The 13,329-nt window shown below is 38.5% G+C and overlaps 1 protein-coding gene across 2 annotated transcripts; it reads right to left on the minus strand.

The window, feature by feature from the left end:
* Positions 1 to 711: 711 nt before the first annotated feature.
* CRELD2 (cysteine rich with EGF like domains 2) lies at positions 712 to 13,155 on the minus strand. Of its 2 annotated transcripts, XM_027640036.1 has the most exons (10): positions 12,949 to 13,155; positions 11,903 to 11,985; positions 10,902 to 11,012; positions 8,364 to 8,455; positions 7,152 to 7,328; positions 5,852 to 5,950; positions 4,276 to 4,353; positions 3,385 to 3,480; positions 2,382 to 2,522; positions 712 to 1,286 (listed from the first exon to the last, which is right to left on the minus strand). In XM_027640036.1, the coding sequence occupies exons 1-10, from the start codon at positions 13,138 to 13,140 to the stop codon at positions 1,228 to 1,230; spliced, it is 1,128 nt and encodes a 375-aa protein (XP_027495837.1). In that variant the 5' UTR covers positions 13,141 to 13,155; the 3' UTR covers positions 712 to 1,227. The 2 variants fall into 2 exon arrangements, with proteins under 2 accessions (XP_027495837.1, XP_027495838.1); XM_027640037.1 differs by lacking the exon at positions 2,382 to 2,522.
* Positions 13,156 to 13,329: the final 174 nt, after the last annotated feature.

The following is a 13,329-nucleotide window of genomic DNA, read 5'->3' on the forward strand; positions in this document are numbered from 1 at the left end:
ACTCCCTGTATCCACCACCACAATGTATTCTAAGCTTTACTCACTTCCACCAGATCTTTAAACACTGAACCTGGATCGTCCTTACCTTATTCACAGCTGTGAGAGTCCTACAGAATATACCCATTTTAGCTTTTATACTTGTCTTTAACCTTAGAGACAACACATAGTAAACTGTGTTTATGCTATTCTTATAAGCTTTCCCACTGAAATGGCACAAGAGACAAGATGATAAACTGATTGTGGTATGCTTGGTTTGCAAAAGACAGGAAGCTATTATACATAGCAGTAGACTGTAGTTAAAGTCATCTATTCATCAATTTTAGAGAGTATTCACATAACAACTGTGAGCCACTGAGTGCAGGTGTTAGCCAAACCTGCTTTTCATCACTGCATAAACTAGTTTACATAGTTAATGCAACTTCTGGAAGAAAGACTTGTCTACCTGCCTTTGAAAAGCAAAGTTTGACATAATTCTTCCTTTAGAGGAGTGTGTATGAGAGGGGGATGTTGTTAGGTTTTTCTTTTTTTTTCCATATACATTCCAACTGAGTGCTGGAATTCAGTCGTGAACTGAGAAATACAGTTTACAAGTTTCTGGGGTTTTGTTTTTTTGAGGGTTGTTTGGTTTTGTTTGAGGTTGGTTTTCCTTTTTTCAGATTTAAAAGAAAAACAGACATGACAACACACAGTAAGGTATTAACATCTTAAAAATTTTAAGGCACATTCGAACAAAATAAACTTTTATTGAATGCAATATTAGGCATTCTATTTTGTTTAAGGGAAGTGCTTCCCCCCCAAAGAGATTCCCTTTGACAGTTTCCAAAAGCTGTATTTCAGTTACAGAAATATTTCTCATTATTAGAAACATCAAACTTAAGTCTAAATTTTCCTTGAATTATGAAGTGCAACTCAATTCTTCCAAAAGATAACAGTTTTCAGTAGGCACTAGAACAAGAAGCCTGTAAATTGTTTACATTTGCTGGGTACAATGTTATGTTCATTCAAATTTTATACTAACCCATCTAAGTGTTGCTCTTGAAGAATTATATAAAAAGTGGGATTTAAGAATAAAGAAATGCAGCTTAAAGAGCAGGTTATCACCATTTAAAAAAAATCTTAATGGCAACCTGCATATCTAATACCATTTCCACAGTATGTCAGCTAGGAGAGGCTTAGTCCAATAATTTAAAACTTTAGATAGGAATGTCTTTTGGTTCTGAATGAAGATCATAAGTCATCATGTCCATTATGTGAAGGCTCAGTGTTTTCACTCTCTAATTCCTCTCCTGTGAAGATAAATATCACAATTAGAATATAAATCTACTATTAATTATACCATATGATTTTTTTAAGAGAAACCCAAAACATGTTTATCAAGACCAGAGAAGCAATTTTAAGCCATATAGAAGAGCTACTTGCACCATCCTCCTAGTCTAAGCTTACTTTCTTTTTTTTTTTACCAGATGCAAACAAAATATTTCAAATAAACCAGTATTATACTGTTAGAGGAAGGGAAAAAAATCAGCACAGATATTTCTATTCTAATCTTTTGTTTTCAGCTTTTCACAGTGAATTTTCTCCTTTCCACATGACCCATCAGAAGTAGTTCTGGTATTTGAAAAAATAAGGCAAGTCTTACTCAGAGTTGTTTTCTATAGTACAAATTGCTCCATTCAGACATTAAAACAGCTTTTAAAAAAGCAGTATGATTTTATTATATTGGGAAACGTATTATCTAAGAAAAAAAACTAAGCCAATTTGTCAACTTTTCATTTTACTTTTAGTCTCATAAAATGTCAGGCCACGTTAAAAACACAGTAACTGATATCCTGAGTATCTGCATTGGAGAAGCACGTAACTGATTTTAAAGGACTAATAACAGTGATTACTGAGAGTATAAGGCATGAACTAAGTGGCCTTGAGTAGCAACACAACACAGATCTTTACAACTTATTAGTACAAGAGCAATAAGCAGTCTTGGGGATGGAATGAGGGGACAAAATAACCAAACAAGCTAAGAAATACAAAGAAAATAAAGGTATGAAATTCAGTGTCTCTCATCTATTCTTCTACAACAGTTATTGCAAAATAATTCCAGTTTCCACTTTGGAATTGTAGATGGAGTTTGGCCTAGATGGAGTAATGAAACATTTATGAACGTAACGCTGTCTGTAATGTGTCAATAGATCCTAGAAAAAAATTGAATTTCTTGACTGAAGGTATAGTTTATGTCAAGCTAAACAGTTCCCTATTGAGAGACCACAGCTGTAGGATGGTGAGAAATTATACAGAGGAGGTTATAAGCAATTAGACCCTTAGACTCAAACAGAACTGTTGATGTGGCATATTTTTAAAAAAATTGTCACTGAAAAGCTACTTGCCTGGTTTTACAGTTTGAATACATGTGCCATCCTTATCTTCAAACCCTTTTGAACATACACACTTGTAACTACCTGATGTATTAACACAGTCCTGATTCTCTTTCAGGCAGACCTTTTCAGGAAGGTTACATTCATCTATATCTAGAGACAGAATAGGGAAAGAAAGAGTTCACTGCTGTTTTGTTACAAAAGTTACTCATGCTCAGTCATATAAACAAAATTCTATTCAAATACAAAAAACACTGAGTAGCAGAATGCTGCTGCAACAGATTTAACTTCTGTTAAAATAATCCGATTCCTCATGCTTTAGACTGTGTTTCAAAGTAATTCAGACAGTACTGGGGGTTTTTTTATGTTTTGCAGGTCCCTGTGTGGGGAAATGTACTAAGCAATTACATTCCTCACAATTAAGCAATTCCTCTTAATCCACTGAACATTTCCCCCACAGTCATCTTCTATTTATGCCATCAAAGTATAGCTAAAGGGAACAGAGCCTGTAAATACTACATCATCATAGTTAATAGTTACTTAAGATTATGCATATGTTCTGCTCTTCCCCACAGAGAAAGTCTAATGTCACGTTATAATTCACTACGAATGAATATCATTTGAACTTGGACACTAACGGATTAACAGAAAGGCAGCAGAATCCACACTGTGTTCCAGCCTTTCTGTTACAAAATGAATAGAGATGCACACACCCGATGACGGGGTAGATGACTGAAAAGAGACTCACGTGGCTGTTTCCCAAACATGCTATATAATACTTTGTTCCCTTGTACAAGTGGTTCATTTTAAGCCTTGTCAAGCATATTAGCTCAGTAATATAGAGAAAGTTATTATGAACATCTTTGCAGCCAACACCAGAATGACTAGGTTCATTCTGACAGGCTTGGAAATAGAAGCACACAAACATGAACATACTTATCTGCTCCTCAGCATGGCATGGCTAACCAAGAGTGAGCTAACCAGTGGTCTACCATGTACTGCTAAATCCACCAACCTGTGCACTTTTCATCTTCCTTCACATATCCAGATGCACAGGTCTTACATTTGTCAGAACCTTCTCCCGTGCAACCTACACAGCTGGCATCACATCCTAAAGACAAAATATTTTATGAATAAAAAAAATTATGTGTCCGAGGTTTAAAATACCACCTTAAAGCCAGACATCTTACCCACATAAGGAATCATAGAATGGTTTGGGCTGGAAGTTGACCTTAAAAGATCATCTAGTTCTAACCCTGCTGCCATGGGAAGAGACACCTTTCACTAGACCAGGTTACTCAGAGATCCATCCAACCTGTCCTTGAACACTTCCAGGGATGGAGCATTCACAGCTTCTCTGGTTCAGTTCCCCACTACCCTCACAGTAAAGAATTTCTTCCTAGTATCTAATCTAAACCTACTCTCATTCAGTTTGAAGCCATTCCCCCTTCTTCTGTCCATTTGTAAAAAGTCCCACTCCACCTTTATTGAAAGCCCCTTTAGGTACTGAAGGGCTGCTACAAGGTTTCCCTGGAGCCTTCTCTTCTCCAGGCTGAACAATCCCAGTTCTCTCAGTCTGTCTTCATAGGAGAGGTGCTCCAGTTCCTCGATCAAAGTCTTCATGGTCACATCCTCTGGACCCACTCAAGCAGGTCCATGGCTTCCTTATTTTGGGGGCCCCAGAGTTGGATGCAGTACTCAAGGAGGTCTCACAAGAGCAGAGTAGGAATAACCAGAAATCTCTTGCTTTCATCATACAATAGGTCTAAAGCCTCATCCTCCCCATGCCCAGCCAGAACCAGACCACACTGCACCAAATGCCCAGCACCAGGCCTTTTCTAGCATTACCTCTAGCATTAGATTAGGATTCTAATCAGTAAAATACAACAACAGATTAAAAAGAAACCTTTGCATGAGAAAGATCCATCTGTGTTCAAACAATACTGGTGATCTTTGCAAGGAGAAGTAGCACACTCATCTAAATCTGAAAGATAAAAAGTGACAAGTTACCTAAGAGTTTGGGATCGGATATGCAACATGTTAGACACAGAAGTTGCACGGTAAGATACACTGTTTTGTTCAGCTTAAAACTACATTTAAAAAAAAAAAAATCAAAACTAATTCTTAGAAGATGTTTTGTGATGACACTGATGTATTAGAAATTCAAGAGCTCAAATTAAATAAACTTCCATAATACCTGCAATCCTTGTAATTTTCAAGTCAGTCATTTTCAAGTCTTGCTTTATGCTTTTTATGCAAATATCATAACAAACAAGCAGACACGCTACTGTTCTGGAATACTGTTCTCTCCCCTACTCCTATATTACCAAGCTATTTTAAGCACTAGAAAGCTTATAAAAATACACACAATACAAAGCAAATTGGAGCAAATCAGGTTACGGTTAGGACTGGCCAAGTGAAACCTTCTAATGGAAAATTAAAATGTGCTAGTCTTGTGATTTCGAGGAAAGGGCACAACAGTATTTAATTAAAAAAATTCAGACAAAGAAAGGCTATTTCAGTCCCCTTGCTGTCACTCTCATCCTGTTGCTGCTACTGATTCTATCATTCCTACTGATTACTCAATTGAGTTATACTTGATTAGTGGCAATGATTATTTGGAATAAAAGAGCTGTACAGAAGACAATACTAAAGCATCATAAAAACACTCTTGGAATGTTTCAATAGTTGCCTAAGCAGGCATTGCAGGAGCTGTAATTCCAAGCCCAGGTCTCACTGACACTCTGAAGAGGAAGCAGTGTTCATATAATTTCTAAGATACTGTTTCCAGGCATTATGCTAAGGATCTTTAATGGGTCAAATTCAACCAGTTAAACAGAATGTGTTACTCTCCCCTAGCGCACTCCTGCATTGGGAATATTTTTAGTATTTGCTTTTTTCCTGAAGTGTTTCATTCTTATCTCCTCACAAACCAAATTAAATGCTAAGGCAGAAACAGGTAAGAGATTAATGGAAGCACTGAGCTTGATGCCTCCTGGTATTTTTCTCCGATAACAGGAAAAGTTAGCATGCATAGCTTTTAGTGAAATGTTTGAACTCCATTAGGGTTGAGCATTTATGACAATAAATGTGAAGGCATTTGTGCAATTACTACAAAGTATGCAGGTAAGTTTACAGGAATCTTCCAGTAGTTGACAAAATAGCTTAAATCAAGTGCAGGGCACTGTTTAGCATTTAAACACCAGGAAAACCCATGTCTGAAAAGAGAGTGTATTCCACCAAACTAAAAAGATCTACAGTGAATAGTATTATAAAGACAACCAAAATCACCAGCAATCAATGGTGAGGAAATACTGCTTTCCTGCAACATGAAACAAGTTAGAAGAGAGAGACTACAAAACCTGTAGAAATCTAAACTGACAGAGCTCTTCCATAAAATACAGTAAAACTCAAAGTGATGTCATCTAATGTCACCAGCCATTGTTACAAAACCTCTTTGAAGTCTGCCAAGCATTACTCACCCACACAAGCTCCATCTTCATCTTTAATCCAGCCTTCTTTACAGTCTTGGCAGTCCTTGTTACTTGAACCAGTACAAGTTTTACAGGCAGTGTGGCAGGCTGAGAGTAGAGAAAATTACAACTTGAGGTTTGTTGAGAGATTCCAAGACAAAATTGGGCACACAAACACTCAAACAAATTTATTTAGGATTCACTGAAAGTTATTATATTTTAAGAGCTTGAAACTCCTGTTCACAAGATGGCATCTCCATAAAGTCAAGATTTAATTTATAAACATGCAGCTCTATCCTACCAAAACAAAAGCCTCAAATACCCCCAGAAGCTCCTGGAAGCCAAACCTGGCAATTACAGTCATCTTCACACTGAGAAGAGCACCACTCTAGTGACTAGAAGTGGCAGGTCCAATTTCCAAAATATTTGGGAAGAGGAGATCAAGTAAGTAAACTTTGCTCAGTCCCTCAGGGATGGGACATCAGTTTAAATATCAGACTTTGCAGTTCTACCTAACGAATCCTCACACTACTTCATTTGCAACCAGCTATGAGAGCAATATGTGAAGTGATATCACTCTGAAGAGCTTCAGAAGGAAATAAACTAGAAATTCAGCTGCATATGCACATTATATATATATTACACACATATATAACACACCATATATAACATATGTATGTTATAATATAAAACAAATCATATAGAAGAATTACTACACAGTCAGATTAAAAAAAGAAAAACACAATATAGAGTGTTGAAAAACAATCTTATTAGACCCTGGGATCAGGATGTACGTTGTTGAAGAATCTCATCAATGGTGTAAAAACAGTTAAAAATCTGACCAATTGCAAAAGTTTACTCCTGGGACCTGACTTTGTTTCAAAATTAATCTTAGACATACCTAACTGGAATCTAAGTAGTCTACAGTACAGATCAGCTGTTTCCATGCCCATTTATTCCAGTTAAGCTTATTTGAGACCTGAGGAAAACCTAGCTTTCTAAGTAGTCCAGCAGGCATTAATTTCAGCTCAAGACTTTAGCAGTACATGGGAAGGAGAGGGACAAAGCTACATATGAATTCTGCTTCTTAAATTAAAGCAGAAAAAAAAAACCACCTCAAGGGCAGCCTGGAATTGTAACTTAGCAAAACCTTAGAATTCCACCAAAGTGACTGACATGTCATTTATGCTTAAAGCTGAGTGACCAAACTATGTTTTGTTTCTACATTTGTTAGTTTAAACTGTTTCTAGTTTTCTTTACAAAAACTGAAGTAACATAAAGATATAAACATGTGTTAAGACTCCATTACCTGTACAAACAGAATGTGTCTCATTTCTCAAGGTACTGAAGTAACCACTGGAACAGTCCAAACAAAATTCTCCTGTGTACTCCTTGTTACAGCTACATGAGCCATCTCCACCTCGGGTACCATCACCATCACAGTGGCCATTTCCATGGCAAGGTCTTTCTGATCCACCACGACAAGCTAAAAAGGATCAAAAATACTTTTAAATGAGATGTTAAAGGAAATAACATCCTATTCTCAGACATAAGCACCTGAAGTCCCTCTCTCTTCATATAGAATAAAATAAAATGAAAATTAATAAAAAAGAGTCACACTAAACAAAGATATAATTTCCAAAGTCTTTTCTACCCTTTAGAATAACCAAAAGGTTTGCAACAAGGGAATGTTCAGTAATATACTTAAGTATAAGAGAAACTCAAACCCATCTCCTGGAAAGTTCAGTTATCAATTTAATTTTGGGCAAAGACCACATCTTAGAACTTTTATTTTCCTAGCTTCTTGGACAAAGTTGGAATCTTTCCTTTTTCTGGATCTCTGAGAAGCCTGATATCTCAATGGTAAAAACCCGCCAGAAATCATTTAGATCAATATAGAAAATGGGCACTTAATTTTTAACAATACATAAGAGGCCAAAGTTGATCTCTTAACACCATGTAAGGTTTTAGAGATTTAAAAATTATCCAAGCTTCAGAGGCCAAAATATCTTTTATCACTTTTTCAAAGACCTCATTTTCATTTCCCACCTACTTTTACCCCATTTCTCTCACTGCCTTTTTAACTGATCCTCAGATGCAAACTTCTTAAATTAATTAAATTTCTTAATTTAATTCCCCAACAGTGTCTTGGCTGTTTTACTCTTGCAAGTGAAAAAAGATTCTTGTCTATGAAGCTTCTGAAAAGCCACCTAAACAACAGACTTGATGCCACAGAGAGTCTTTAAAGATGGGTCAGGTGTGGATGTAAGCATCAGATCAGATGGATTCTGTACATCTTGGTACCCTTGACAGCTTCGTACATTACTTCATGCCCAGAAGACTTTTATTCAGGCAGGATATTCACAAGGGAGCCACCTAATTATCAGGCACCAGGCAGGTACGCTACACAGCAGCCAGTGTCTCATGTAAAATATCATACTTCATGTATACGTCAGGAAAGATTAAAGTAAATAGGTAAAAAGAAAATATCTGCTACTGAATTTTTCAGAAGAAAAATTACCAAGGCAATCAGGTCCATAAGTTCCAGCAGGACAGCAAACTTCTATTGTTTCAATGCAAAACCACTTAAACAAATCAGGATACTTCTTCTTTCTGTATATGAAAGACATTAATTTATAAACAAAAAGAACAAAGATTCTTTAAAGGTCAACTCGCACAACTGACCCAGCACAGCAAAGGAGAGAAATCTATTCCACATGACAGATTAGAAACCTACTTCTTCTGAAGATGATCCTATTTCAAGAACCAATTTCTAGAAGTCCTTCAATTTGAACATCTACCTGTTAAGCTACAACACTATTAACAAACTCTACCCAAGTTTTATAGTTTATATTTAAGAAAAATGTGAAATAGGAGCAACAAATAAAATCAATTCATCTTCATACATACACAACTTATTAACACCTTACTTTTAGGGAAGGTTTATATACACTTTAGAGTGTATTATTTATGTCTTCTCTTAAAGATAAATGCTGTGTCTTTATCTCAACTATACAGAAGATAACCCAGGACAGATATTAACATTTGCTCAAAGTATTGGCAACTTGATGATAGGGTTAAAATTTCTCCTCTTTTTTAGCATTAATCAAATATTATTTTAGAGGGATTCTTTTTCTAATATTAAGAAGTTAGTTACGTGCTACTTGAGAACTAGCAGACTCCCCCAATTAACAGTGAAATCATTAGATATAATTTGGCAAGCAATTATGAGGACTACTAGGGTTCTGAATGACAATTCACAGATCTCAGTATTTTTGATGCTGAAGTCTCAAACTTTTTAAGAAAAGACATAGATATTCTGTAGTCTAACAAGAGTATTCAGCAACTCCCAAGGTATGTACAGCTTGTCTTTCTAAGCTATTACATCTACCCATATCAACTCTAAGGCTCAGACCCCGAAAAGTAAATTTACTGAATACCATAGAATATCTCAGAAGGGACACATAAGGATCATCAAGTCCAACTCCCTGTTCCTTGCAGGACTTCCTAACACTAAATCATATGACAAAGAGTGTCCTCCAGATGATTCCTGAACTCTGACAGGCTTGGTGCTGTGGGGAATGTGCTCCAGTGATTGACCACCCTTTAAATAACAACTTGTGAAAAAAAGACTAAGGCATTTACGGACAAAGAAATTGTCTTTTGGAAACTACCACAGAAACATCTGCAGGTTAAAGAGCAAAATAAAATAATAAATTACACTCAAAAGGCCTATTAAATACAGAAACTTGCCAAACTCCAATTTTATGAATGGTTTTGTTTATTTTAGGAAGTCTACTTTGTCAAGTTTTCTAGTTTAAGACCAGTTTCTTTCAGTTCTGCAAATTTAAGCCAAATTCAAGACTCTGGGTTGCATAGCTTACATTTCTGGAAGGCTCATTGCTCTCTGCATCTCACTGAGGTGAAGTGGAGAAGGAGGTGCTGATCTCTTATCTCTTGTACCTAGTGACAGGACACACGTGAATTGTTCACAGCTGCACCAGGGGAGGTTTAGACTGGACATTAGGAAGCATTTCTTACCAAGAAAATGCTCAAACACTGGAAGAGGCTTCCTAGAGAGAAGGTCGATGCTCCAAGTCTGTCAGTGTTTAGAGGTCTTTGGACAATGTCCTTAACAATATGCTCTAACTTTTGGTCAGCCCTGAAGTGATCAGGCAGTTGGACTAGCTGATCACTGCGGGTTCCTTCCAATCAAAATATTCTATTCTATACTCTGCTATTCTATTCTAATCCCTTCAAGTGACATGTTAACATATACACAATCATGTATAGTTAGGTAAAAGGATAAAGCATTCTTTAAGAAGAAAGTGGATTATTAAGAAGCCTTATCCAGTTACAAAACGTTATAATGGCAGTTCACCCTACTGAATTTTAGCTAATTGGGAATGCTGACAGTCTAAATTAGTGAAAAAATACTCAGAAGAAACATGATTACGGAAATAAAAAAAACAGATATTAAAAATCTAAATGCTACACTGCCATCCTTGCACTAATTATATTTTAGACTGGTATATGAAAAGATTTCTGTTGTAACAGAAATCACTGGTTAGCTTAAAAAGCAGATAGAAAAGTTAGTTGCAACTCTACCATTTTCAAGAGATCCAACTTCTACACTGATTAGCATCAACTATTCTTTTGATTGCCAGGAGAGCAAAACAGTTTCAGGGAAAAAAAGCAAACAAACAAAAACCCCACAAGAACCAAAGAGTTGCAGTTTTATGACAAAGGGTAACAAATAAGGGACTAAACCTCACAGTTTTCCAAAGTTAGTTTGCTCGACACCCCACTGGCAAACAAATACACACTGTATGAGAGTGAGACTGGATGTTTTGGTGCAACACTGCTGGAATCAAAAAGAACACAGTGCAGCAGCACATGATACTAAGTCACTTGAACCCAGCTGTACCCAATGCCAGCTCTTGATGAATAATGAAGAATTACCCATATTGCTATTGTTCAGGCACAAGATTATGTCAGTAGTTAATCCTCTTAGATAGCTTATTCACACAGAGACCTCTACCAAAAAAATTATACTTACAGTTTGAACCACCATTTCTCTATATGTTCTTCATGTTCTTCTACCATGTTGTTGCATTCGAAGTTACTACTATCACACAGATTCTCTATGATTTCTACAAGACGAATTTCGCTACAAGCAGAGAAGGAAAGCTGTAAGTTCAAATTAAACATTCAACACAATTCAAGCCATGACAGAGCAGTCAGACTTCAGCCTAGAAAATTTCACCTGTTTATGGTGTGTTCTGATTTAGTTCCAAAACACAGCAAATGTCAAAATAAAGAATGTTATTTCAATCAAAAAAGAAAATAGAAGAATGACCACGAGACTCTCGTGGCTTACTTGCATTTATTATGCCTGCAGATTGTAGCTTTGATAGATTTTTAGCTTCCCAGAAAACTGGAGTGCAGTACTCTTCTCTTATGTTCAACAATAAATTTCATGTATTGTTAATATTTGATAGAAGCCCATGAAGCTCATAGTAACATCTCAATGATCCAACTAAGATAAAAAATGAATTTGAAATTTAGGAGAAAGACATCAGATTACTTTGCTCCGTAATCAAACATAGATATAAATATACATATATATAAAAGAGTACAGTAACCTGTTTTCTGTTTGGCACTGAAATAGTGACAACTCTAGGGGGGAGATACTGCTTTAATTCTAAAACAAGTACTGCAGTACTCTGCACCTTTTATAACTATCAATAAGTGACTATTATTTAGGATCACTTTTTTAGGACTTTAATGAGTAAATAGAAAAAAACTACTATGACCAATGGCAGAATTAGCTTTTGTTGTTTTTAGAAACAAGACAAATAAAGGCATTAATAAGAGGTTTCAGTCTTTACTGTAATCTTTACATTACAATGTAATGTAACAGTTTAGTAATTAGGAATTTAAGGCTTGGTCAAGCAAAACTTTAGTTCAATATTTAAGTTCCAGACAAACACTTGTACAGTGAAATTTCATACAGTGGACACAAAACGTAGCTGAATGAGAAGTACTAAGACAGTTTACCTGGACTCATACTTTGACAGCGTCTTCTCTTCCCAAGCAGTGTTTCCACCACCAAAGTTCTTTTTAGCTGTATCTGCTAAACCCTACAAATAAAAAGTACCAAAAAGTACATAAGGTTTGTTTTTAACAAAAAGTAAGGGCAATAATAAATGCTTACATAAAAATTGTGAAAAGCACCATGCAGAAACTTCAGCAAAGCTCTGAAGCTGCTGATCAAATTGCTAAGTGAAAGAAACAGCTAAGGACAAGATGAGAAGTGAGAAAGTGTATGTTACAACGTAACATGATTTAATTTTCCTAATTGATAATCAAGGCCTTGATACAGTCTTGATTTACAAAAAACCCCATACACGTATGAAACTTTATACCCTTCTTCTTTAAGTTCTCAGAAACTTTATTATAATCTGCTGAACAGGACCTCTACCTCATCTAGCTTTGATAACGCTTAGCCCAGTCTGCGCCGTGTTGTAACTTCAACGCCCAGTGGTACAACAGGGCGATCACACAACTGTCCCCAGCCACAGCCAGAGCCACCAAATCACAACTCGTACAAAAAATCTTCGCAGCTGAAGTGACCCATCGAGCCCGCAGCACCCGATATGCGAGTACCGAGAACATCAAGCACCTGTCACAAGGCGCAGCAGCCCTTCGTTGCCCACGGCGAATGTCCTCTGTCCCAGGCAGGGCTGCTACAGGTGACAACAGGTTGGTGATGGTGTTTTCCACCAGCACTCCCCGCAAAGCCGGACACGCTCCACCTGAGCACGGCCAGCACCAAAATACTTTGGGCTGCAGAGCTGAAGGAGCTCTGCCACCTGCCCGCTTCAGCACCGCGACAGCTGCCGGAGCAGGACCCGCCGCGGCCCCGTCACTCGCCCAGGCGCTGCCAGGGACGCGGCCCCGGCGGAGGCGCTCCCGCAGCGCGGCCCTCGGCGCAGAGCCGGCCCGGCCGGGGACCGGCGTTGCCCTTCGGGGTGAAGCCTCCGCAGGCTCCCTGTCCCACGGCGGGGCCGCCCGACCACCCCCGGCTCGGCCCCACCGCCCACCTGGTTGAACCTGTCCACGATGCCCCGGCAGGTGGAGCACGCCAGGCGCCGCCGCTCGCCGGCTCCTCGGGCGGGCGGCGGCAGCAGCAGCAGCAGCAGCAGCAGCAGCAGGGCGGTGAAGAGCAGCACGGCCAAAGCGGCGCGGGCCGGGCGCGGCGCAGGACCCGGGCGAGCAGAGGGGCCGGGCCCCATGGTGAGGGCTCGGTAGCCCGGGACGCGCAGCGGCGCGGCCCCAATCGAGCCCCCTCAGCGCCGCCGCGCGAGCCCCATTCAGATTTCCGCGTCAGCCGCACGCGCGCCCCGGCCGCGTGCGCTAGTTGGTGGAGCTGGCGGGAGCAGAGGAACGTGGTCCAATCAGCGCCCGCCACGCTCCGGGCCAAT

The sequence above is a fragment of the Corapipo altera genome, unplaced genomic scaffold, assembly GCF_003945725.1.
Source record: "Corapipo altera isolate COAL_440 unplaced genomic scaffold, ASM394572v1 1b, whole genome shotgun sequence".
Lineage (NCBI taxonomy): Eukaryota > Metazoa > Chordata > Aves > Passeriformes > Pipridae > Corapipo > Corapipo altera.